The 27,626-nt window shown below is 49.8% G+C and overlaps 1 protein-coding gene across 1 annotated transcript in view; it reads right to left on the reverse strand.

Annotated features, from left to right (window-relative positions):
• Positions 1–17,712, reverse strand: part of LOC119450941 (acid phosphatase type 7-like) — a 278,007-nt gene extending 260,295 nt beyond the window's left edge. Inside the window, exon 1 of the mRNA XM_037714405.2 lies at positions 17,454–17,712. Within this exon, the coding sequence (XP_037570333.1) occupies positions 17,454–17,556 (103 nt within the window). The 5' untranslated portion in view covers positions 17,557–17,712. The remainder of the gene's footprint in view (positions 1–17,453) is intronic.
• Between the last annotated feature and the right edge of the window lie 9,914 nt (positions 17,713–27,626).

Here is a 27,626-nt window from a genome sequence, read left to right on the forward strand (position 1 = left end):
ACGCGATAGCGTTAGGGCCCCGTGTCGCAGAAAATCCGGCGTCGGCGCCAGCGACCGCGGCCGAGAAAATCAACCCCAAGCACGCAGGCCTTCAGCATATATTCAGGTATATGTATATACCACGCCTTGCTATATGACGTGCGGCATATTCGGGTTATATTGCCACACCATTCTATCACTAATGTTGCTCATACCTCGCATTACATTCTTGACAAAGCTATACTTCAGAATTTTGAGAATGGCAATCCACAAACAAATGTCACGAAACAGAACACCCACAGCGCATGCCTTTTATGTTAACTCTTCCCAGACTGAAATATTTAAAATGTGAAACAAAAACGCAAACCTGAAAATGATGGATTTTTTTTGGCGCGGTTATGCACTACGTCTGGGATGGGCCCACGCAAGAGTTTCCACCAGAAAGCTAACCTTCGTGCATAGCGTTCGCCGCCAGTGTTTCCCGGTAACCATTACGGTTGCATAAGCTGCAGTTTTCAGGAAGCCTGAGAAGCAGTCAGGGATCTCTGAATGCTATCGCGTTCCACTCTTAAAAGCGAAGCTTACGCGCCTTCCAAGCTTTTTACACCAGACGCCGATGCCTAATGCCGACACTGACACCGACGCCGGAATTTCTGCAACATGGGGCCCTTAACGCTGTCGCATTAAAACGGCAAGACGCACCCCAACGCTCCGCTCAACCTTCGTTCGTTCGTAAAACTTTATTGACAATAAGGATCAAAGGGTCACTAAGCGGGCAGGAGCCCGCAGGTCCTGGCCGCCTCCTCAGCCCGCTGGACAACCAGATGTTGTTGGTCTGGGTCCGAGCTGAGCAGAGCCACCTCCCAATCCTCGCTATTTAAAATTGCAAGCTTTCGCGGCGGTGGGTTGGCCGGGCACGCCCATATCACATGACTAATGTCCGCTGGTATGTTGTGGCACCAGGGGCAGACTTCAGACACGGCCTCTGGATTAAAAAAAAAGGTGCGGCCCGTTGCGTGGCGCCGAAACGGCGTCTCGGGCCTAGTTCTTCTCGGGCCCGCTCTGGCGCCACTGCTCGGGTACAGCGTTTACGGAGAAGCGTTTCAACAGCCGCGTTTGTACGTGCGACAATGACACTAATCAGGCCGTAAATAACGCGTTTTATAGTTTCACATTACAGGTTGAATATCAAAGTCCTTATTATAAGTGCCGATTACCCCACATATGTGATAAGTCTGCCCTAGGAGTGCCAATCTTTTGTAGAGTGAGCCTCAATGCTTTCCATGGAGGCTGCCCTCTCGACTCACATGAAATGAAAATAAGTGCTCTATTACGAATAATAGCGAGTGTATTTACGTGTTTCTTCAAGACGACTTCAAAACGATGGATCGCGTTTGTTTACAAGATGATGAATGCGAAGGTATCGCTCAGCGAAAACAGTCTTGTCTTGTTTCCCAAACTTTGGTGCATACCCACTGCGGGGGATTGGCCAAGAAGCAGGCGGTTTCTACTATGTTTATAAAAAATTTAACAAAAACCTAATTTGAGATTTATTCTTAATTTTGAGGTAAAGCATTTTCGTCATAAAGAAGTGAAATAATAGGAATAATTCATAATTGAAGAGAAGAACGAAGCTGGGCTGGATCGGGTGCGGCGCCGTGGACTGTTTTTCAAGGCGCCGCACCCGATCCAGCCCAGCTTCGTTCTTCTCTTCAACCGAACTCCGCTCGCACGTTTCAATATTCTCTCTGCGCTGGTAGTGGCACGGCCACTATGTAGGTAGGTAGTCGGAAGAATCTTCACCCGTTTTTATACGGGCAAGACTGCGGGCCACTCCCATGTTGGGACGGGAAGACCAAGCCTGACCGCCGCATCGTGGGCCTTCTGGACAGCCCGGAGTACATCAATCCATTCATGGCTCTTTTTACCTAAAAAAAAGGTGCGGCCTGCTACGTCACGTCGCCGTCAGTTGGCGACGCGTGTCGGCTGAGTTAACAGTTGCGGCCGCTGTTATTCCTTGGCTCGAAAAAAAAAATTTCCTAGGCTGCGCGTTCTTTTCTTTTTTTGCATGTACGGCGGATCACCGGGAAACACAGTTGGGACCGCAGTAGGATGCAAAAGCCTAAGCTTCGTTTTCTTTTTCTAGTCATTCTCTGTAAAATGTAATGAACATACCAACGACCTGTCGCTTGGCTGCCACTTGCTTCCTTTCCCTGACGGCCCTTGGCGAGAAATATTCTTCAGCCACGCTTCCAGACGCTGTAGATCGCAGGGGAATTCGTGGTACTTCACAGTAGCGTATCTTCTCGCGTTCGAGTTGCACAGTGGCACACAACAGCTTCGCGGCATCACACCGCTAGAAAAAAATTCGTGACGCCACAACATTCATATGGGCGACGGATTACCAGCGAAGCTGTTTAGGTTGCATACATGGGCTGCATAAATTATGCAATCATACATTTTTTTCATACGGCACCACACTACGCCTCCCGTGCATCTGCCGCAACCACTGCTACAGCCACGCCGACAACTCCGACGCGCTTGCCGTTATAACTAAAGTCCCTAGATAGTTTAGGGGCGAAGCTCCTTAGGGTGTGGGTCTGTCCCTCCTCTGTAGTATGTAGTTGTAGTAGTAGTAGTAGTAGTCGTCGTCGTAGTAGTAGTAGGTAGCCACGTCTACTTTTATGAAAAAAAAAATTCCGGAAGTTGTGTCGGTAGAGCGGAATCGAACCAGGGACCCCTCGCTTCCGAACGCGCGGCGCTAACCACTACGCCATGAAGCTTTTTTTTTCTTTATTGCCGGGCTTCGACACAGTACGACATGAAGCGCTTTTTTTTATTGCGATAGAAATTATATGGACACTTCTACCGGATTTCTGCCGTCGCCGTCGCCGTGAGGTTCCCTATAGATAAAATCTTCGCCGCTCGCCGTATGCCCGAGCGGAAGCGTGCGGGGACGCGCGCTATCACGGAGAGCGAAGGCACTCAATCACCCACGCGCAAGCAAGGAAGCGGGAAGCCAGCGCCGGAGGGAGCGCGGGGGGGGGGGGGGGGCGCACTTCTACGCTGCCAACAACCGCGCTCGTCGCTCGTCCGCACCGTCTCTTATCTCCACACGGCTCTGACCTTTATGCGCCGTGCATTCGCCGCTCAGTTTCCGTTGAAGCGATAGACCGCACGTACCTTCGCCCGCTGCTGCGGCGTAATATATATATGCGCTTGCTGCCAGTGTTTTGACAGTCGTTGTCTGCAGTCATTCAGTGTGATCTATTCATGTTTGTTTGTGCGCGCTCACATAACGCTTGTTCAATCAGTTAGTAATAGTCGGGCCACATTTTCCAACGCACGGTACACATGCAATGCTGCCCGGGTCGGCAGTGCAGCGCTACAGGTGTGTCCCTTCGCACGCGCTGCCCACGGGAAGCGCTTCTCATCAACACCACCGTTTCACACGCGCCTCCTCGTGGTCATCGAGTCTCTCTTCATGTCGGTCTACTTACGCCGCAGCACACCTGCTTACTTAATCAGCTCATGTTTACTACAATTCATATTGCTACCAAAGCCGCTCACCTTACTTCGTATGACATTGCTGTGTTGCTATCGCATTCATTGCTTCGCCCTTAGGGCGAAACTGTGACATTTTTTTCTTTATTACATGGGAGCAGACTCTTCAGCAACACAAGAAACAAGGCGCTACAGGTACATATTCAAAAGTCAGGCAAGCATGTGCACGCGTCCAATAAAGGCATCCAGTCCGGCGCCGTTTCTTGAGCAGCGTACACACTACGAACGTAGGCAGCAGATTCCCGAAAAAACGACCGAGTGCTTCGCGGTGGTTCAGCGTGCCTGTCACACATTCTACTGCGCCAAAGATTATACAGACCAAGTACTATGAACATGTCATATGGTGGGTCACAGGAATCTTTAAAAGGTAAGAAACGAATTGTGTATGGTGTGATGTCTAAATCTTTTTTAAGTGTTCTTTGGAGAATGTCCCAGAAGAACACGGCATCCCTACAATCGACAAAACAGTGATCAATCGTTTCAGCATGTGGACACAAACGGCAGTTTGTAGACCACGGCACGAAACAGCCCCTTTTTTCTAACCAGGTTTTGACAGGAAGGGTTGCCGAATGTAATTTAAAGAAAAAGGTTTTGATCCCTGGAGGAATGATCATTCGACGGACACGCTTGAGTACATCTAAGTAGCAACATTCCAAATAAGGCGCACGATAATGGGGAACAGGAAACAATGTGTCTATCAGTGCAGCAGAAATTTCTTTACGGGATGCAGTGAAAATATATTCCAAGCTAAAGCGAGCTTTAAGAAACTACGCCATGAAGCGCACATGAAGCGCACATGGACACACGCACCACGATGACAATAAATACCCAACATTAACGAACGACTGCGCGTTTCTAACGCGTTTGTGCTAGCGTGTTACGGCCCGTGTAAGAAGCTGGTGTAAGACGCTGTGGCCTCTCCGCCTTATCCCCGTATTCATAAACGCTCCTCGACTTGAACTTGACTTGCCACAGCCTTGGGCAGCGCGTTCGAAACGCGTTGAAGGCGGCGGCAAGTCAAGTTCAAGTCGAGGAGCGTTTATGAATACGGGGGTTATACTCTCTCAGCAGTCATGTGATGGCGTCGGCAAACGCGGTGCACGTTCCGGCATGTGTAAACCGCTGCGTAAGACGCTGTGGCCTCTCCCCCTTACTAGAGAGTACTGCACGTTTCAAACGCGTTTGTGCGAGCGTCCCCTTAAGCGGGAGATGGTGCAATTATAATGAAGGCCGCTGTTATAAAATAGGAATGACGTCACATATGGCGCGTGTCATTGGTGGAAGTCAATCGTTCGATTTAGTGCGGCGAGACTGGGCGAATTACACGGAAGATTCACGGTTTACCGATGATTAAGGCGCATTATAGTGAGCAGCGTTTCTGTGCGCGTTTATCCTTTTCTCTTTTCCTTGTGCAAATGATTTTCTTCGGTCGGCGCGAGCGCAGCTAGAAACGCGGCAGGCGTCGTATTGCGCGACCGCAATACAACGCGGCAGGCGTCGCCGTAAAGACTACTTTCGCGTTCGACCTTGACAGTGCAGTACTAAGCCGCGTTTGGGTTCGTATTTGACTATCTGGCCCCATGCCTGAGACTTATGTTTGACGCATGCGGCGCAGAGGCGGCCGTTCACGGTCGGATGCTATCTACGCGGATACGCCTATTCAGGAGGTTAGGAAGAACATGGCTGCCGACGGAGGTAGATGCCGCTGCCTACTTAAAAGAGAGCAGAACATCTAGGGACTTTAGTTATAACCACAGAAGCGCAGGAAACGTGCACAGGCGCCGTCGCCACACTTTTTCCCCTTCTCCCCCTACTCGTCTCCATTGCTGCAGCTCTGTCGCCGCACATTGCCCCCCTCCCCTCACGAACGCGCGTGACGTTATAACCGCAGAAGCGCAGGCCACGTGCACGATCGTCTCCTTTCCTGTCCAATCGTACCGTCTGCATTCATGACCGCGAACGCAAGCCGCCCAGGGTACCGCCTCTGGGAGCACATGCGGGGGTTGCGGAATGGGGCTTAGCGGTAAACGGCGTCGCTGTAAAACCGCAATATATTGTCACTCAGCCGTGCAATGCCTGCACAACTGAGCCAATTCACCGGGTACCGCTTGTAGCCGTTGTCGCAGTTTCACCTGAAAGGCGAAGCATCAATTGCGATAGCAAATTTGTAGAGAGCTATACGGAGTAATGATAGTAGCTTTATCAGCTGTATAAACTTGGACATGCAGCAGCACCGGCAACACGCAGAACTGTTGTCAACACCGTCGGCGTTTCGCCCGCGTTCGCACAAAATGCGTGCGGCGTTGGTGACTGTTGCCGGAGCCTCTGATATAAATAGCCACTTGGTGCCGCAGCTAAACGTCGCCTCCCTCCCTTCCCTCCCCCCCCCCCCCCCCCCACGGCCTTTTGCGCGTCGGAAGAAGGCGCGTTTGCTCTACATATATGGTGATTGTAAAGGAGGAAAGAGACGCCTACTTCTGCAGCCCTTAAGGGAGCACGGCGCAGAACGCGCGTTTGTTCTCCGCCGTGGGTTCGCTTTTCGTGAAAGCGCACGTTCCTCGCGCCCTTTCACTCGCACATACAGCGTTCGACGCGCGGCGACGATTTCATCTCCATTGACGTCATACGGAACCTCACGGCGACGGCGACGACGACGGCGACGCCGACGGCACAAATCTGCTTTGGAGTGTCCATATAATTGCTATCCCAATAAAACCGGTTGCCACACACGCGCACACCAAAGAACCGTAGTCAAGCACAAGAAACATGAGGCAAGCTGCTCACACACACGATCACACAAAAAAGCACACGAGAATGCGCACGAAAAATGGACATCAACACGCATAAATCCTCAGGCAACCACATTGTAGCATGAACCGGCGTCTGCCTTGCGTACCGTAGCAGTGGCGCCCTCACCAAAAACAGCGGCCGCCACTGTCAACTTAGCCGAGACGCACTCGCCCATTGACGGTGACGCGACGCAGCAGGCCGCACCTTTTTTTTTTTTATTGCGATAGCAATTATATGGACACTCAAAAGCAGATTTCTGCCGTCGGCGTCGCCGTCGCCGTCGCCGTCGCCGTGAGGTTCCGTATGACGTCAATGGAGATGAAATCGTCGCCGCGCGCCCAACGCTGTATGTGCGAGTGAAAGGGCGCGAGGGACGCGCGCTTTCACGGGGAGTGAACGCACGGCGGAGAACAAACGCGCGTTCTGCGCTGTGCGCTGGGCTGCAGAAGTAGGCGTCTCTTTCCTCCTTGACAAATACCCTATACACGGATGCTGCTCGGTGCCACAACGGGTATTCCGTGGTAGTGCTGGATGGCGCTGAAACGTTTATTACGGCCGCCTCCTTACGGAATTCTACACCTGGACACGGAGAAGTCCTTGGAGTAGCGCTTGCTGTGCGACACGCTCTCCAGATTCCTGGGGAGGTGTATATCCTAACCGATTCCCAGCAGGCATGCCGCACCTTTTCGACGGGACGCGGCTTCTCCAAGGCAGCTCTCCACATCCTACACCAGTCCCCAAACACAGACACATCTGCCCCACAGCGCATCCACTTGCTCTGGACTCCTGGCCATGCCTCACTGCCGGGTAATGACCGCGCACACGCGGTCGCTCGAGAAATTACCCTCCGAGCTGCCCGGCATGAAGAGGATCGGAGTCCAGATCAGGCGGTCTCCCCACTCACATACAGAGACGTATTAAAATACTATACACGAGCTAGGCACACCATGGGTCCGCCGCCGCTGTCATTCTCGCGAGAGGAAGAGGTGGCGCTCCGCCAACTCCAAACAAACACGTTTCCTAATCTCCTCTCCCTACATAAATTTTACCCTGACCGCTACGCAGACTCTTGCCCGGGCTGTAGAAGCTCCCCCACGGCGTTCCATGTCACCGTGGAGTGCACCGCAAAATTATTCCCTCCCCTGCCAGTCATCTTGCACCCCTTCCGCATCAAAGAGCTGTGGGAGGATGCCCTCCGCGACGGGCCTCCCGAGGTCCGCCGGGCCCTAGTTCAACGGGCCCGTGCTGTCGCTGAGATCGTTCTAGGGACCCCGGACTAGGGGTCCCTCCCACACTCTTACTACCTTTTATTTTTGCAATAAAATGTTTACTCTCTCTCTCTCTCTTTCCTCTTCTACAATCACCATATATGTAGAGTAAACGTACCTTCTTCCGACGCGCGAGAGGCCGTGGGGGAGGGGAGGGAGGGGGAGGGAAGGGAGGCGACGTTTAGCTGCGGCACCAAGTGCCGATTTATATCAGAGGTTCCGGCAACAGTCACCAACGCTGCACGCATTTTGAGCGAACGCGGGCAAAACGCCGACGGCGTCGACAACAGTTCTGCGTGTTGCCGGTGCTGCTGCATGCCCAAGTTTATACAGCTGATAAAGCTGCTATCATTACTCCGTATGTCTTAATTACTGTCTATCATTACTCCGTAGCTGTCTTCAAATTTGCTATCGCAATTGATGCTTCGCCTTTCAGGTGAAACTCGACAACTTTTTTTATCCAGCGGCCGTGCTTCAGAGTACAACGCAGGATAAATCCTAGAGTATAAATTTAAGTTGGCGAAGGTACCCGTTTGCAATCTCCGCCAAGTGACTTCGTATCCCTTAGAGATTTGTCGCCTGCAGGCCATAGCTTCCGGCTCAGGCGATAGTAGGTGGTCATCTCCTGGAAGGTGACCATCCGATACCTCACCGATGCCAGGTCATCGTGGCCTGCAGCGCGGTCGGTAAAATCTCGCGTGATGTAGTGGGCCACTTAATTCCCAGGCAGTGAGGAATGCGCCGGGGCTCAGATGAACATGACGGGGCGCCGATATGAGTTTCGTTTCAGGATGTCATAAGCTTCGGGGGAGATACGCCCTTTGGAGAAATTACGAACCGCTGACTTAGAGTCGCTGATTATAATCTTGCAGTTGGAAGCGGTGATGGCGAGGGAGATGGCTGCCTCCTCCGCACACTCAGTGTTGTGGGTTTGAATTGTGCCTCTGGATGTGATAGCACCTCGGTAGTCTACCACGGCCACGGCGTCTGCACTACGGGCTTTATATGGCGATGCATCTACATAGACTACATCTGCGTTATTACAATATTGCTTGTGGAGTGCTTGGGCCCTGGCTAGCCTGCGCTCCTCATGGTGAATAGGGTGTATATATTTTCGGTAAGGGCGAATGTCCTTACCGTATAGCTCACGAATGTCCTTCCAGTATAGAGGGTCTATGCTTATTTTGGGGCACATCAATGTCTCGTACTGTATTCCAGCTTTTTGCAGTATTGTTCTACTTGGAGCGGATTGGGAGAGGCGCTCATACTGGTTTATGCGGTGAGCGTCGACGAGTTCATCGAGGGTGTTGTGCACCCCTAGTGCAAGGAGTTTCTCGGTTGATGTATATACAGAAGGGCAGCCTTCTACGTCTTCCGTGTAATACATTCTACCTTGTTCTTTTGCACGCGTCGTAGGTTAAGGTAAGAGATTGTGTATAATATACGGCTTATGATAACGGCCTGCACCAACCTAATGTGCTCAGCCCCCTTTATCTCTGAATGGTTATTAGAAATTCTGCGCAGTAAGCGCAGTGTTTGCTGTACCTGCGTGTCGACTTTGTTTATGGTCTCGGTATTTAATCCGTTCTCTTGAATTAAGTAACCCAAAACCCTGATGGTTTTCACCTGTGGGATTGATTGTGTCTCCGCCAAGATTTTGATCTGGAAGGGGGGGGGGGGCACTGTGCTGTCTCTGTACCTGAATGGGACCGCGTAGCAGAACAACCTCTGATTTTTGCGGGGAACACGTCAGTCCGCACATTTGTGCGCACACTTGCGTCCGTATGACTGCTTCATGCAGGGTTTCCTCTACTTGGGCGTCATTCCCTCTGTTTACCCAAAAAGGTTATGTCGTCCGCATAAAGACTGAAGTTGAGACTGGGGATACGGTCAAGTATCCTGGGAAGCAGGGATATGGCAACATTAAACAGGAAAGGGGACAAAACCAATCCTTGTGGTGTGCCGCTACTTCCTAACCTTATGGTTTTGGATTTGAGGTCGCCAAGATGGAGTTCTGCCGTTCGGTTGGTGAGAAAGCTACGGAAGTATCTGTAGGCCTTCTTTCCTAAACCTAAGGTTTGAAGCCGACTGAGAATTTGGGAGTGTTTGACTCGGTCAAACGCTTTTGTAAGGTCGAGGCCCCATATTGTATTAGTTCCGCCCCCGGTGTTAGTGTTCAAAATTTGATGTTGGATTTGCAACATGATATCCCCTGTGGATAGTCCCTGTCGAAAGCCAATCATGTTGGTAGGGAACAGAGTATTATCCTCGATGTATTTCTGCATCCGGTTTAGGATAATGTGTTCCATTACCTTCCCTGCACATCATGTGAGAGAGATGGCTCTCAGGTTATCCAAATCTAATTTTTGCTGGCTTGGGGATGAATATAATTTTGGGGTGCTTCCACATTTCAGGTACTTGACCGTTGTCCCATAATGTGTTCAGGTACGTAGCGAAGGCACTGACTGAACTGTCATCCTAGTTTCGGAGTGCCTTGCTTGTTACCTTGTCTGGACTGGGGGCTGATCCGGTACGGAGTTGTTGTAGGGCTGCGCGGACCTCAACCTCCAGTATAGGAGCATGGAGCGTTTACGCGCGGATACGTACACCTCATGCGACGCACCGAGTCTCCAGACTGTAAATTGTGCAATGTCAAAGAGACTATAGGTCATGTGCTTTGTGACTGCCCTAGGTACGTGCAAGGGCGTCAAAGGTTGAATAATGACCTTACGCGTCTCGACAGCCCACCGTTGTCGGAGGACGTTATTCTAGGCCCTTGGCCAGACACTCAATCAAGTTTCAAGGACATGCAGGCGCTACTAAACTTTTTAAAAAGTACGGGCCTGGACTGTAGGCTTTGAGCATGCCAAAGTGCTTGCCATATGTTTCACATCCTCCTTCTCTCATCATCGTCACCCATCACGCGCCTCTTTCTTCCCTCTTTCTTTCCCTCTTCCCCTTCCCCCAACGCAGAGTAGCTGGCTAGAGGAATTTACCTCAGGCCGACCTCTCTGCATTTCGCATCATTAAACTTATCTCTCTCTCTAAGTCCTGGTTGGCCTTTCCGTTGTAGTCCGGATGAGAGATTGATGGGGTGTAATAAATGTACTTCGCCTCTAATTGATTAAGGAGGTCAGAGTCAGTGCCTGGGTATTGATGCGCTATTTTAGTGCGATTTTCACTTTGTGCACATTTGTGCACATTTCTGCACTTTGTGCACCTCAAAGTGGGGCCTTTGAGGTGTCTCAGTAGGTGCCAGGTGTTCGCGATGCCGAGTTTTCCCTGCATGTCGTTACATATCTGTCCCAACTGCTGCTTAGAAAGCTTCTGTGCATGGGCCTCTATTTCACTGTCGAGCAGGGCTACGTACGTTACGTAGCCCTGCTCGACAGTTTACGATTTAATGTTTACGATTTAATGTTTGTGTTTTGCAGCGTTTTAAAATGCTACTGCAGGCTTCCCACAAGTGAAGCAGCCGACTATCTACTTCATGCAGGCCCGCCTCCTCCGGTATAACGGAGGTGACTGTACTTACATCCTCTAGTAACGCTTGTGTCCAATCGCTGATATCTGTGATTGTGTCCGGTGCGGTTTGTTTCCGTTGGCTGCGAAACCGGTCCCACTTGACTTGCGCGTTCTGTCTACCCTTTCGGCGTTGTGGGCCTGTATGGACTATAGTATTTAGAATACAATGATCGCTACCGAGGGTCTCCCCGGTGTTGGTCCATTGCTGATTTTGGACATTGCGGACAAAGGTGTGGTCGGGTGACGTGTCTTCCGCGACACTCCATCCTATCCAAGTAGGGGTAAGAGGGCCATTTAATAATGTGAATTTGTTATTTTGTGCGTGGGTGAGGACATTGTTGCCCTTTGGTGTACTCAAGCGGTAGTCCCATGGTGTGTGGGGGGCGTTGAAGTCTCCCACGACAATGAGGCCATGCCGGTCAGCAAGTCTATAGCGACGCGCGTAAATAGGGGGCCAAAGTTCTGTCGGTGCTCTACGGGGCGGCTATACAAATTTAGAATGAACAGAGTTCAACAGACTAAAGCCTGTTCTGGTACAGGGGAGTAGTTCTAGGAGGACATGATCTATGTCTATGTCGCTAAAGGTATGTTCTAACACCGAAAAGTCACGTTGGACTAAAGTGGCTGTGAACTGTGGTTTACGTGTGGTATTAAAGGCTTTGTGTCCAGCTAACCTGACCTGGAATACCGCTTCCTGGAGGGCTATCACATCCGGAAGGTCCTGTGATTTTATATACTGCATGAGGTTACCGCGTCTTTGAAAGATTCCCTTGCAGTTACATTGCCAGATTTTAATTCCTGGTCTCGGCGCCATGGTCAGAGGGTAGGAGTGCCACTCCAGTTGGAGCGTTAGGCGCTGTGATGGGTCTTTCATATGGCGTGGCCAACTTGGGTCTGGGTGTACCCGGCGCGGCAAGGGTTGTGGATTCAACGTCGTTTAAGCGGGTATCAAAGCTGTCAACTTTTTCTCGACGAACTCGAGCCTGGAGTTAATGTTCTGCAGCTGTTGTTGTTGCTGTTGTAGCTGTTGATCGACGCGGGAAGCGAAGTAAGTAATTAGGAGCTCGAGCCGTTTAAGGTCAGAGCCTGCATCACTTGAAGAATTGTTCACATCGCATTCTTCCACGTTTCGCTTGGCGGGATTTCTAGCTACACGTTGGGGGTCAGTGGTAGCACAGTGGCTGCACTTGGGCGGGGGGAGGGGGGATTGTTGTAGTTCGGCGATCCTTTTGGCCTGATTGTTAATAGTTAGTCTTAACTGGGAAATTTCGGCGCGGAGAGCTTACATGTCCGCGTTATTATGGTTGTTAATAAAATCATTTCGGGAGGCTGCGGCTGCCCAGCTCACCTGTGGTTTGTTTTGTGGTCCAGTGGGTTGTAGCTGCTTGGCTGGTCCTGGGGTCATTTGGCTTGAGCCTGGGGTCACCTGGCCTTGTACTGGGGTCTTCTTCCCTTCCTTAGGGCTGCTTGCCTCTCCAGATGGCTGCGGTGGTGGGGTTGGTGGGCGTAGTGGTAGTCTGACCCGCGAGTTGGAGGCAGAGTGGGAGCGGGAGTAGCTGTCTGTAGAGGCATCCCTCTCGGAGCTGAACCATCTTCGGTGGTTCTGAGTGGGGGATTTGGTTGGTCCGCCCTGCTGAGCCTGGTCCTGTTCCTGGCTTGGCGGATTCTGTCGCGCTTGAGACGCTTCTTACACTCGCTGTCTCAGGTGTGGTGTGCGCCACTGCATAGGGTACAACATGTGGCGCAGCTGTGGTCTTTAGTGGGGTTGGGAGTCCCGCAGAGCCTGCATACCCGGGCGTTTGGTATGAGACATACATCGGATCTGTGTCCGACGTTGCAGCACAGGTGGCAGATTTGTTGGGTGGGGCTATAGACGTGACATGCCATTTCTCCTCCGTAATAGTATATAAACCGGGGGACGAAATTGCTGCAGAATGTGATGACGGTTGTGTTGCTGCTGCCTAGCATTCTTGCCTGTAAGATCTCTACCCCCTGCGTGCGCACGCGAAGGTGGGCCATGCGTTCCTGCGGGGGGGGGGGGGTGCTGGGCTAAACACCATGTATGACTCCCCGTGAGAAGCCTTCGGGTGCTGCCACGTATGCGTTAACCGGGTATGCCATGCCCGCTAGCAGCAGATGCGTCATTTTTCGGACTTTATCCGCCACCTCTTGGTGTGGCGTACGGATGACTAAGATGTTGGAGCCCGGCCGTACATGGACCAGAATTGATGATCTTGTATTTGCCCGTTGCTGGCGAGGCCCACTGCCTTGGAGAACTGGTAAGTGACGTAGTTCTTGACTGCGAGGCCCTGCCTGGGGCACACGATGACATTGAAATCACCCCTCGGCAGGGGCGAGAGTCGGCGTCGTCTCTTACCGGCGGGTGCCGGGGCTGATGAGGTGTTCTCGGACCCGGTCGGGTGGAGGGTGACGCCTGCTATCGCCCCAGATTCCCCCCTGGCCAGTTTCTTCTTTGTCCAGCGCATGAGATTGAGTGTCCAATTGGTGTTGGGGTCTTCCTCCATGGATCCGAAGGTAGAGTCCGTTCAGGTAGACGACTCTGTGCCGTCCGAATGGCTTACCTCTGCAGTCCATTTCTGCAGTTTCAGAGTCGGGCTTGCCTTGCGGAGGGAGCGAAGATGCGTGCGTGTCGCTCTGCGGCGCAGGCCGGCTCGTCTAATTTGACATATCACTTGAAACGCGGCGCGCTAGACCCACCCGCTCACCGCTGGCGCGGATGCGTTAGGCCTAGCTTGGCAACGCCACTTTTAAGACCTTTGAAACTGCCAATATACACAAAAAACTTGACGCTCACGACTTCTGTCAGCCTAGGTGGGAACCGTAAGTCTTTAGGGTGGTCTAGCTGAAAAGAATTCGGGTGTCCGAGAGCTTGGGACGCAGGAAACAGCGAAATTCATCGGAGCCCATGTGAAGCGCACCTGCAGCACATGAACGCCCGTAGCGTTCCCTCTGCTCAACCAGTTTCGTAGCGGAACGTGGATAGCGTTCTATGGTTGTACGTTCCGCTGGCGGGATGCGCGTTGTGCACACGCGCATTAGTGTTCCCGCTAGCATTCTGCTGAGCGGCAGTGTGCAAATTGTTTAGGGTACGTTGGTGAGAGCGGAGCCGACCGCAAACCCACTGCTAAATCTGTCTAATGATCGTTCAAGACGGCGGCTCTTAGCCAGCTCGAAGCACTTGTACTCTTCGATGATGGCAGCCACAGCAGCATAATTTTTGCACATTAGCAGATTGAATGCGTCGTCTATTAGCCCCTTTAACACATGCCCAACCTTGTCAGACCCCGGCATGACACTGTGAGCTTTACGGCACAGCGCCAGCACCTCCTAGATGTGCGATAGGTATGACTTCGTGGACGTTTGGGCGTACCTTGACCCAGCTACCAAGCTCGTCCTTATGGTTCTCAAACCACAACTTCACCGTTCTATCAAGTTGGAATGTCAAATCGGCCGGAATGGCTATCAAGTCTCAGTGATTGTTTGCACTGCGCCAGCCAGTTCTCGGCGTCAGTTTCATCTGTGCTCTTCATTGTTCAGGCTCTCAGGAGTGTAATAGCACGATCGTAGTTCGCAGTGCTGACGCAAATGCCGGCTCGTCTGCCGTGGTGATCGCACCTCAGCGACGACTGCTTCGGAGCTCCGTGGTCAGGTGAAAGTACCCCGCCCAACCACCATTGTATGACAGGGCGCCAAATGGATTCAAAGCAAGGCGATGTTTGCGTATGGACTATTTACAAAAAGTTACAGCCAAGATAGCCGAAGAGAAATAACACGCAACGGCCCGGCAATCGTTCTCTCTTTATTACTTCAGGGAAGCAGCTTGCAAGAAAATTTAGGGACGCATCGACTGCGTGTGTACGAAGATAGTGGTACAGTTTGCTGAATCGCTGCGGCAATCTTTGTTTGCGTTTCTTATATCGTTCTCACACTCACATTGAGACAATCTTGATACCATCACCGCTCCGACCGTGACAGCGGAAGACTCAGAAGCTGAATCTGCCATGAGTTATCCGGACGAAAAAAATGAATATCCTGTATAAATGTTTCCGACTGGGTGTATACAGAAACACTGGGGAATCTCATTAGCAGTGGGACCGAGAGCACGTGCAACATGTCGAAGACCTAAAATTAAATCTTGCCGTTGACCTTTTCAGCACACACGAAGATCGCAAAATGAAGACGTATTAAATGCAAAGGAAAAGCACGGCGAACTAAAAATGCCGTATTTGCGAACCCGGCTGGGGGTGACTTTTGAGAGCCAGAGCTAACAAGAGATAAGTAGGGGAGAAGGAACACAGCAGCCTGATAAACAACTGGATAGCCAACATATCTATCGAGCCTTGCTTCTGTTTACTCACTATTTCTACAACAAAGTAGCGCAAGTGCATTGAATATTTCACTTGTTTTGCAAAGTTTCATGTGCGCGAGTATTACTTTTCCACTTTTCCAAACAATTATAAAAATCATGCAGCAAATACACGATAGCATAAAGAAAAGAACTGAAAAGAGTTTAGCCTAAAACACTTCGTTGCTCCGGCATGCTAAGGCAGCAGCGCAGGGACGAGGAGGACACAACAAAACGTAGAAGAGACGCCGCGAGCGCTTGTGGCGTCTGTTTAATGTTTATCCTATCGTCTTTCCTTGCGCTCCTGCCCTAGTGGTCTGACTATATCGAGATGCACCTGAATGTGAACCTCAATTACGCAGTCCTCGTAATGGAGAAGGCTTGGTGCTGTGGTGAAGTTGCAAACGGCTGTAGATATAAGGAGTCGCTCAAGAATATTGTGATAATGGCTATTTTCTGCCCCACCGTAAATGGAAGAAATGTGGTCTAACTGACCCTTTGGTCACCCCAAGAAGTTAGGTCGCATTTGTACGTCACAAACGTGGGCGGCAAACAATTTCCGTGCACTTGGGCCCTTTGTAATTTTTGTTTCATACTTTTCCGCCATATATGATGGAATAAGATGGAACGTGAAAGACTGAGTGCTCATTAGACTGGCATAAAAGTTACAAATATACGTCAAGTAAACCCGTCCAGTTGCCCTTTTTTTAACAGTGTGCCATTCACCACCAAGCTTTATTTCTCGCACTTTCCCTCATCACCATGGGAATGTGGCTCCCCGAGAGCGAAATGCTAAAATTATCTTAAAGTTTGATTATGTGGTGCGTCCATCACGGGATGCGTCCGAATGCGGTACATTTTAGCGCATGTATGTATACTTTACGCAGTTATGCCACGCTAGATTTGAGCGTTCGGGTGATTTTGGAGGATTTTGTTTTGTTCAGTAATAACGACATGTCTTGAGCAATGCTTCCTGTTCTTGACAGCGTGAATGGCAGCAGTTTTCGGCTACTTAATCGGCTATAGTGTCGTATAGGTACGGCGGACCACTGACAAAAAGGGGGGACACCCTATCGACAAAGTAATCGCTAAACGAAAGCTGAGCTACACGGCGAGCTTTACAACGTTGTCTGTAATCACTTAAACAACAGTGTGATTGGGCACATCGCCGCACTTGTTGCATAAAATACGGACAGTGTCGGTGAAGTGGTTTCTGCGAACAAGTTTGCTGGATGCGACCACTTTACCAACAACGTCGAGATCTCCACATTTGTCTGTTTCACACACTGCTTATCCCATAGTCATTGTAATGTAGCAAAGTAATGATTTCGCTCTTTTTTACGTACTCTCCACAATGCCATGCCCAGACAACAACACTTCAGTACAAAAGGCTGCCTTTAAGCATAGCTAGCGCGAAAGAAATAAAACGGCGATGAATCAAAATGTGACACACGCAGCAGGAAGTACCGCCGACGAACGCACGTACAGTACTCGGCGATTGAAACGCGATACTCAGAGCGCTAGGCGGCCGGCGCTCTTTGCATCATCGGGGCGCGGTGGGAACACTGAGCTCATGCATTGTTGTACACGGTGAAAGCAAGAGACGTTTGGACAAATTGTGACTACAGCTGGCCCTTCAGAGATCACCGCTGAAGAAAAGTGCTGGGAGCCACGCGTTCCGACTATCGCTTTTCAATCGCTGAGCACGTGCAGTATTTGTAGGCGCTTTCCCGCTGCTCACATTTCTTGTCATGCTCGGACTTCATCACGCACCTATGAGAAACAATCTCACAGCACTTGCTTGCACGCACAGAGCAGGCTGCATTTGATGCCCCTGAGATGCCTCGCAGTAGTTGAACGATTCCTACGCTGGATACCAGTGAAACTTTGATGCAGCGCCGAACAAAAACACTATGAGCTGCATCCCCAGGATGAGAGCGAGACGCAGGAGTTTGTCTCACCTCCGTAGGACAGGTGAACCTGTTCAGGCTCCACGTAAACCACGGATCCTCCATCGGCGACGCTCATCGTGGCGACTGCGAAAAGCCAAATTATCGCCGCCATCTTGAACGAACAAACGACGATCACCAGGCGACCCGAGTAACCGTAAGCCGCAACACAGGCAAGAACCCGCCGGAGAAAAGCCACCGTTGCAGATATGGGATATGCCGATCTGCTCTATCGCTCGGGGACGGCTGCTGTTGTCCCGCGCGGTCCGATCAACTGCCGAGCACTTCGGGCCGAGGGCGTGATGGCGTTTATCGCCCACGTCACGGAGGCCACGATAGCCGAGTGAGTCGCGCCAGATGAAAGCCGATCTGCGCACTTCCCTTCCGGCTCGTGCAAACACGCAGGACCTCAGCAGCTAGGGCACCGGCGATGACGCACACTTGCCGACGCTTCTGATTCTTCTCAACAGGGCTCGTGTTCTCGCTGTAGTGCCTTACCCGCCGCTGCGGTCACTCAGTTCTCTTCCTCAGCACCAGTTAGATTCTCGGCATCGTTCTGATGGGAGCGGTATGCGGAAACACTCGTGTACCAAGCTTGAGTGAAATGTCAAGGTCTACATTAACCTGGATCCCTACGCAAAAAACGACGCTTATGCGGAGTGTTATTTTTTTGGACTACACAGATTTTTAATAATTGCCTGTGCTGGATTGCATAACTGTAGTTCTTGAGTTGGATTATTTAAAGAGGCGTACATTACTTTCTCGAGAAACATAGATCCATAATCACTTATTTACAAAGATTCAGTGATGAATTTCTTAATTATTTTGCGGCATATATTGCAATTTACGAATTGTAGACGGTGAGTTTTAAAGGCACATTATCCCCTTGGAACTAGATCTAAGGATGACACTGCTTTCGAGTGAGAGAAGAGAGGAACATGCTTTAATGATTTGCTGGAGATGCTAGCCTGGCTATTCGGCTGACATGCTATTCCAGGTGCTTGGTGATAATTGTGATATATACAGGGATAAACACTTAACAGCACATGTAATGACACACACATATATATTACACTATTTACAAAGTTCGTTAAAGCTTGTGGGCCGCCAAAACGTCAGCCGAGCTTTCGTGGCACGTAACGCGCAGGTGGTGCTTTGGCATGGGCCGAGAATATGCCGCATTTCCAAGCTGGAGTCCTATTTTAGGTGTAATGCCGCCTTGAGAGAGAGTCTCTCTGACGCGTACCGGCGGCAGTCATTCAGAACATGTTGCAGATCTTCAGGGGCGTTATCCTGAAAGCACATTGGCGAGTCAGTCAGTTTAATCTTGCTCTTGAAGTAGTTCGTGTAGGCAACGTTTAGTCTGATGTGGTGTAGGCATGTTTGGTCTTGTCTATTGCGGCCCCGCGGCATGTAGAAGTCACACGATGGATTAATTTTGCATATGGGTGCGTACTCGTGATCCGTTTCTGCACAATACAAGGCCTGCCCAGCCATATTTTTCTCTTAATGTCAATTAGAATATCCGTTATCACCGTTTGTTCTCTGATCCACACCACTCTCTTTCTGTCTCTTAATCTTAGGCCTAAAATGTTGCGTTCCATCGCTCTTTGTGCGATCCTTAACTTGTTCCAGAGATGCTTCGTTAACCTCCAAGTTTCTGCCCCATATTTTAGCACTGGTAGAATGCAATGATTGTACTCTTTTCTTTTCAACGACAGTGGTAAGCTCCCAGTCAAGATTTGGTGAGGCTGCCGTATCCAGTCCAACCCAATTTTATTCTTCTGTAAATTTCCTTCTCATGATCAGGGTCCCCTGTGAGTAATTGACCTAGATAAACGTACTCCTTTACAGGCTAGGTTGCTCAGTGGCTATGTGTTGGGCTGCTGAGCACGAGGTCGCGGGATCGAATCCCGGCCACTGCGGCCGCATTTCGATGGAGGTGAAATGCGAAAACACCCGTGTGCATATTTATGTGCACGTTAAAGAACCCCAGGTGGTCCGAATTTCCGGAGTCCCCCACTACGGCGTGCCTCATAAACAGATCGTAGTTTTGGCACGTAAAACGCCATACTGTTATTTACAGACTCTAGAGGCTCACTGGCGATCCTGAATACTTGTTCCCTTGCCAGGCTATTGAACATTACCTTTGTATTCTGCACATTAATCTTCAACACAACTCTTACACTTTCTCGCTTAAGGTCCTCAATCATTAGTTGTAATTCGTCCCCATTGTTGCTCAATAGGACTATGTCATTTACAAAGCGGAGGTTGCTGAGATATTCGCCGTTTCTCTTCACTCCTAAGCCTTCCCAGTCTAAGAGCTTGAATACTTCTGCTAAGCATGCAGTGAATAGCATTGGAGAGATTGTGTCTCCTTGCCTGACCCTTTCCTTGATAGGTAACTTTCTACTTTTCTTGTGGATAACCAAGGTAGCTGTGGAATTCTTGTAGATATTTGCTAAGATATTCACGTATGGCTGCTGTACTCATTGATTACGCAATGCCTCTATGACTGCTGGTATCTCTACTGAATCAAATGCCTTTTCATAAAATATGAAAGCCATATTGAGTGGTACATTGTATTCCGCAGATTTCTCGATCACCAGATTGACGAAATCAATGTGATCCATTGTAGAATATCCCTCCCTGAAGCCATTCTGTTCTCTTAGTTGATGGAAGTGTTGCCCTGATTGTATTGGAAATTATCTCTGTGAATATTTCATAGAGTAATGAAAGCAAGCTAATGGGTTTATAATTTTTAAGTTGTATTTTATGGATTAGTATTATGTTGACATTATTTCAGTTCTCTGGTACACTTGAGGTCATTCAAAAGGGCTACTCGTGCGACACTCACTTCCTGGGTTCGTTCATGATTTACATTCTTCTGTTGACGCTGGCATACAAACTGACGCAATTTTTCTTGATTTTTCCAAAGCCTGTGTGCCTCATCACAGGTTGCTAATCAAATTAACACAGGTTAATATTCATCCGCTTGTACTCGCATGAATTAAATATTTCCTTTCAAGAAGAGTCCAATTCACATCCGTCAATAACAGTTCCTCATCCCTCGGGAAAGTGTACTCAGGCGTTCCTCAGGGCAGCGTCCTGAGCCCCTTGCTTTTTAATTTTTATTAATGATTTGCCTAACACAGTTTTATTCCAAATCAGGCTCTTCGCGGACGATTGCGTGATCTATCGCAAAATTTTATGTAATGATGATGAACGGGCACTCCAGGCTGACCTGGACTGCGTAACCTCTTAGTGCTCTAAATGGTTAATGTGCCTTAATACTTCTAAACCTAAGTTTATGTCCTTCACTAAACGCCCTAATCGCATTGCCACCTTCGTACTCTTTAAATAATATTGCAGTTGAACTTACTACTACTTACAAATACCTTGGGTTTACCTTAGTTCAGACTTATCCTGGAATTATCACATCAACGTCATACTCGCATCTGCTAACCGCTCATTAGGTCTCTTAAAACATAACTTAAAGCATGCTCCATCGCACCTACGTAAACTTGCTTACATCACCCTAATACGGCCTAAAATCGAGTATGCATGTGCCATTTGGGACCCTTACCAAGCTTACTTAATCAACAACATCGAATCACTTCAAAACCGCGCAGTTCGCTTCATCTTTTCAGACTACTCCCGTCATTCCAGTGTCTCAGCATTGAAAATTCGTGCAGAACTGCCAGACAGACTTGTTTCAACGACGCACAGTTTCACGGTTATCACTGTTTCACAAACTTTATCATCACCCTTTGCTTCATGACGACTTCTTTTCTTCACCAGTTGCCATCCTTCCCAGACGTGACCATCCTTTCAAAGTGAAGCGTTTTGCGTGTCATACCTTTAACTATTCACAATCATTCATTCCACGTACAATCGTTGACTGGAACGCACTGCCATCACACATAGCCACCTTCATTGATGCTGTTAAATTTCATGAACTAATAATGACGGAAGTTGTGAAGTGAAAATAAAACTATCGCTATTTTTATTGTATAACTTCCGACTCATTGTTCTCTCTTTGTTTGTTGTTGCTTCTTCCATGTCTATCTTTGTGTTATTTGGAGCTAATATTATTTTGTGATATTTGTGTTCGCTCATGCGTTGTTCTTTCCACGTTTGACTAATCCCACTTTATAACATTTTTTTGTTGTATTGAACACCCCCCATGTAATACCCTCCTGCGCGAGGGCCTTTATGGGTATTTTGAATAAATAAAAAAAAAATAAATGAGGCATTGCGTATAAAGGGTCGCAAGTTTTTCAAGCATGATATCTCCTCCGTCTTTTATTAAATCGACTGTTATTCCATCTTCTCCAGCAGCTTTCCCCTGGGTCATGTCATGCAAGGCCTTCTAACTTAATCACTAGTTATAGAAGGAGCCTCTGTATCCTGCTCATCACTACTTTGAATGAGAGTAGCTTCGCTGCTCTGGTCACTGTACAAATCAGTACAGAGTACAGAATTCGTCCACTGCTTTTACTATGTCATCGAAATTGCTTGTGATATTGCCCTACTTATATTTCAGTACATACATCTTGCCTTGTCCTATGCCAAATTTTCTTCTTACTGATTTCATGCTGCGTACATATTTTGCGGCTTCCTCAATGTTTTGTTGAGGAAGCCAGCAAAAGCTAAAAGCAGCTAAAGTGCGCGCACGTGGGAACTCAAATCCTTCTTAGGTTGCTTGCACACTATGCGCTAATAAACATAACTATACAGCATGAAGGAACAAATATGAGAGTACGTTAACAAAAAAAAAAATTACTTCCACAACTGGCGCCGTTTCAGGCACAACAATACAATATAACGGCGGCACATTTGGAAGGCCAACGAAGCAAAGACAAAGGTTTTGTGAACAAAATTGTGCTGCACCCCAGCAAAAGCGCGCGAGTGAGAACACAAGTATAGCACGCATTACGCCGTTAACAAAGTTCAATATTGAAGTTGAAAGCAGAGAAATATATTGGAGAGTACTTTAAAGTAACTAAAAACACTTGGACAACTGGTATTGTATCAGGCTGCAGAACAATTTAATCAACTACGGCATATTCCGGAAAGGACAAAGGTTACCTTTCGAACGATGGAATAACTGACGAGCGCGCTTTTAGATGCTAGAGCATCTTATGCTCGGGGCAGTGTCCGTTCTGCGGAATCCGCACCCATACTACGCATGCGCAAGTCTCCTCATCCTCTACTACGCAGGTGTACGCTCTCCTCTCCCCTCTCCTCTCCGCCACAGGTGGCGGCGCAGCAAATCATAATATATAACTCTGAATCTCTCCCTCCCTGAGCAAGGTCGGAGCGTTCAGAACGAACGTCAGCGTAACGCGGCCGTCGGCGTGCTTCCACGCCAGTTCAGCAACAAGATCGGCGACTTCCTGCATTTCGCGGTGTGCTCCGCGTGCAAGGAGGCTCTAACGTCGGGAAAGGTTCCGGTGATGAGCGTGAGCAACGGCTACGGATACCGCCGAAACGCGAGCACCTCCCCGCGCTGAACCCGGTCGAAGAACGGATTATCGCACCGCGACTCCCGTTCATTAGCATTCGTCGAATAACGTACGGCAACGGGCAGTACGGAATCACCTGTGCAGCAAGACCCATTGAAGCTACATTCACCGACCACAAAGCTATCGTATTCACGATACCACGCGCACCGACGCTAGGAATCACGTACGATCTCTAAATAAAGACGCAACAACCCCGTACAAACGTGTCCTCTCTTCTCATATTCTCTCACTCTAACTTTCATTGGGTTGTGTTGCCAAGTGAAACGAAACGGAAACTCGATGCGCACCCCCGCGATGCTTTCGCATCCCACCATGGTTGCCCGTAGGGAGCGCGCATTTTCTGAAGGAAATAGCGCGAACTCGTAACTGTAGCGCACCAAACGTGCGCACATGTGGCAACTTCAAACTAGTTACCTGCTAGAGCGCAATACGCCGTTGAAAATATCTATATGCCTGTTGAATGCTGCAATAGTAGAACGCTTTAATATAAAAAAAACTGCAAGCACAACTGGTACACAGCTTTCTGGTGCAGAACCATTTCAGCGATTGCGGCGCAATATGGGCACAAACGCCACATTATAATTGTAACTTCCGAAGGCTCACATTTATGCTGTTTTGCATTGGCTCATAAAACAAAACAAAAAAGGAACGAAAGAAATTTGTGCACTAAGTCGGCGCGCAATCATGCAAGGCGAAGTATACAGCAGTGCATCTGCGGCGCAACCACAGAGAAAGATGTCTCATCGGGCGCGTGAGAGAAAGACATGCGAGCAAGTACACAAAATCCCCGCGAGACAAACGAAATGGCTTTCTGACACTCCAGAGCAGACATATCATTCGCATGCATCACGGTGCGATTAAGTTTGGAGAAAACAATGCGACGTACCAGAAGTAGATGAAGAAACGTGGCCCAAGTGGCTTCCAATTGACATCGCCAAGGCAAATTCGCAGAGCCTTCAGGGCCGGTAATTTGTAGCGATGCCTTATGCCTTATTCTATACTCTTATCATCCACCGCTCACGGCCGGCTGATCCCGTTGATAATGTGAGCGGACCGTCGCTCTGACCACTGACCAGCGCGACAAGCATTAGCATCGAAAGCCATCGCTAAAAAATACCGTCCCGAAATGGCGAGACTGGGACGGAGCGCATGGTGGGCCGGCTGCTCCTTGCGGTATCTGCGCCACTCTGCGCATGCCCGGTTTCTCCCTTAGACCGTAACACAACGTAAACGTAACGTTTACTTGGCGACACGCATTTTTTCCGTAATATTGGACGTCAAATAACGATATTTTTAGATGCGAAGCAGCTTATGGTCGGGGCTATGTCACTCCCTCCCTCTCTCCGCCGGTGGAGTCCACACCCGCACTGCGCACGCGCATCCTCCTCCCCCTCTCCTTGTCTCTCTCTCTCCTCTCGGCATCCTCCTCTCCAACGCTCCTCTCCTCTCCGGATTGCGCAACGAATGGCAACACCTGCGGCTCCGCGCGCGATAATGCGAAGGAGCTTAGGTTAGAGGCGCGAAGGTAGGCGCTGCATACTCCGCTGGGGGCGCCACAACGCGCAGAACTGTTGTCGACGCCGTCGGCGTTTTATCCGCATTCACACAGAACGCGCGTGGCGTTGGTGACTGCTGCCGGTGCCTCTGGGGGCGGCTCGGAGGTTTTCGACGAGATCAGCCATTACTCGTCGAGGAGCGTCGGAAATCTTACCTACGCAACGCCGCGATGAGTGCCACGGACAGCGCCAGCGTTAACGCTAGTGTCAGCGCCGTGGTCGACTCCATGGCTGCTTCGCATACTACTCAGGGTTTCCCTACGGGAAGATGGTGTAATTTTTATTGCGATAGCAATTATATGGACACTTCAACCGGATTTCTGCCGTCGCCGTCGTCGTCGCCGTCGTCGTCGCCGTCGCCATGAGGTTCCCTATAGATAAAATCTTCGCCGCGCGCCATATGCCCGAGCGAGCAGCATGCGGGGACGCGCGCTATCACGGAGAACGAACGCACGCAATCACCCACGCGCAAGCAAAGACGCGGGAAGACAGCGCCGGGGGGCGCGCGGGGGGGGGGGGGCGCACTTCTACTCTGCCAACAACCGCGCTCGTCGTTCGCTCGCCCGCACAGTCTCTTATCTCCACACACCTCTGACCTTTCTATGTGCTGTGCTGTGCATTCGCCGCTCAGTTTCCGTTGAAGCGATAGACCGCACGCACCTTCGCCCGCTGCGGTATGCGCTTGCTGCCAGCGTTTTGACAGTCGTTGGCTGCAGTCATTCAGTATAATCTATTCATGTTTGTTTGTGCGCGCTCACACCACGATTGTTCATTCAGTTAGTAATAGTCGGGCCACATTTTCCAACGCACGCTACACATGCAATGCTGCCCAGATCGGCAGTGCAGCACTACAGGTGTGCCCCTTCGCACGCGCTGCCACGGTAAGCGCTTCTCATCAACACCACCGTTTCACACGCGCCTTTCGTGGTCATCGAGTCTCTCTTCATGTCGGTCTACTTACGCCGCAGCACACCTGCTTACTTAATCAGCTCATGTTTACTACAATTCATATTGCCACCAAGGCCGCTCATCTTACTTCGTATGACATTGCTGTGTTGCTATCGCAATCATTGCTTCGCCTTAGGGCGAAACTGTGACATTTTTTACAGTGTCTTTGCAAGTAACAGTAGCAGAGGATTGTGACATATCAGAAAAATCGTCCTGACCTTCGGGCAGACTGACATCGAAGCAGATGGTGGTCTCAGTGGGAGGATCTTGGCCAGGTGGAAGCTAGAAATTCACCGAAGACGGAGTATAGTTCGGACCTGTGGCAGTTCCAGGGTGCAATACAGAGCCAGAGGGTATACCTCGAGGCTGGTTACCGTTGCTTGCATCTGCAGTTGTTGGTCTGCCGTGATACCAGGCTTAATCTCAGGGGACTTGATAGGGTGCGATCCCAGGGACGCCGCACCCGTTCTGGAATCATGTCCGACGCTCAGAAGTTCAGTGTGCAAGAGGATAAGCAGCCGCCGAGGCACATAACTAAGAAAACACTGCACGGAGATGTGTGCGAGATATGTTATAACCAAACTGCGCTAAAAAACGCACCGCTGTGTTGTTTAATCTTTTGCACATGACCGCCGTTTTCATCCATTGGAGCACCAAATATAACTGGATCGCCCATGTAGTTCGTCGCAGAACTTGGGAATAAATATCTTGAAATCAGCGTTATAACGAAAATGTGTTGGCCTTACGAAATCACTGGCTCGAATTCCTAAATTACAATATCTGCACTGAGAATGTAATTAGGAACTTAATTAGTGCACTTGCTATAAAAATGTCACAGTTTCGCCTAAGGGCGAAGCAATGAATGCGATAGCAACACCGCACTGTCTACTATGTAAGGTGAGCGGCTTTGGTAGCACTACGAATTGTAGTAAACATGAGCTGATTAAGTAAGCAGGGTGCTGCGGCGTAAGTAGACCGACATGAAGAGAGACTCGATGACCACGAGAAGCGCTTCCCGTGGGCAGCGCGTGCGAAGGGACACACCTGTAGCGCTGCACTGCTGATCCGGGCAGCATTGCATGTGTAGCGTGCGTTGGAAAATGTGGCCCGACTATTACTAACTGAATGAACAAGCGTGGTGTGAGCGCGCACAAACAAACATGAATAGATCACACTGAATGACTGCAGACAACGACTGTCAAAACGCTGGCAGCAAGCGCATACCGCAGCGGGCGAAGGTACGTGCGGTCTATCGCTTCAACGGAAACTGAGCGGCGAATGCAACAGCACAGCACATAGAAAGGTCAGAGGCGTGTGGAGATAAGAGGACTGTGCGGGCGAGGCGAACGACGAGCGCGGTTGTTGGCAGAGTAGAAGTGCGCCCCCCCCCCCCCCCCCGCGCTCCCCCCAGCGCTGTCTTCCCGCGTCTTTGCTTGCGCGTGGGTGATTGCGTGCGTTCGCTCTCCGTGATAGCGCGCGTCCCCGCACGCTTCCGCTCGGGCATACGGCGCGCGGCGAAGATTTTATCGATAGGGAACCTCATGGCGACGGCGACGGCGACGGCACAAATCCGGTTGAAGTGTCCATATAATTGCTATCGCAATAAATAAGGTGATTATGCCTTTGGATTTCGCTAGGAAGTAGACTCGCCATCTTTGGGTAATCCATCTCAAGGAATTGCGCTACCTGCCACAGGTGATTTAAAAAGAATCTGTATTGTATAGACAAAGACGCCCGGTATATCAGTTGCTGGTGTTCTTAGGACTTCCAAACCCTTGAATAAATATTGTCTGCATCCACATAATATTGACTGAACAAACATGCTGAGAAAACGCCGCAGTTTTAAGGGACACTAAGCGCAAATACTAACTCCACAAAGCTGTTTAAATACCATTCCAGAAACCTCGCAACGCTTGTTTCATGCCAATAAAAGACTTAATTTACAAGAAAATTGCATCTGAATGGTTTAAATACCTTTATCGCAATTCAAATCTCCCGCCATCCAACCGAGTATTGTGGGGACAAGGTCGATCCAAATAGGTCGCGAAGCTTCGTGCGAAAACCGGTTCAGAATGAATTGTCGCCGACATCAGCAAAGGTAGTTATGAGAGCAGCGATTGAAGCGCGACTATGTTTAGAGGGAAGAAACATTG

Source organism: Dermacentor silvarum, chromosome 4 (assembly GCF_013339745.2).
Source record: "Dermacentor silvarum isolate Dsil-2018 chromosome 4, BIME_Dsil_1.4, whole genome shotgun sequence".
In the NCBI taxonomy this organism is placed as follows: Eukaryota; Metazoa; Arthropoda; class Arachnida; order Ixodida; family Ixodidae; genus Dermacentor; species Dermacentor silvarum.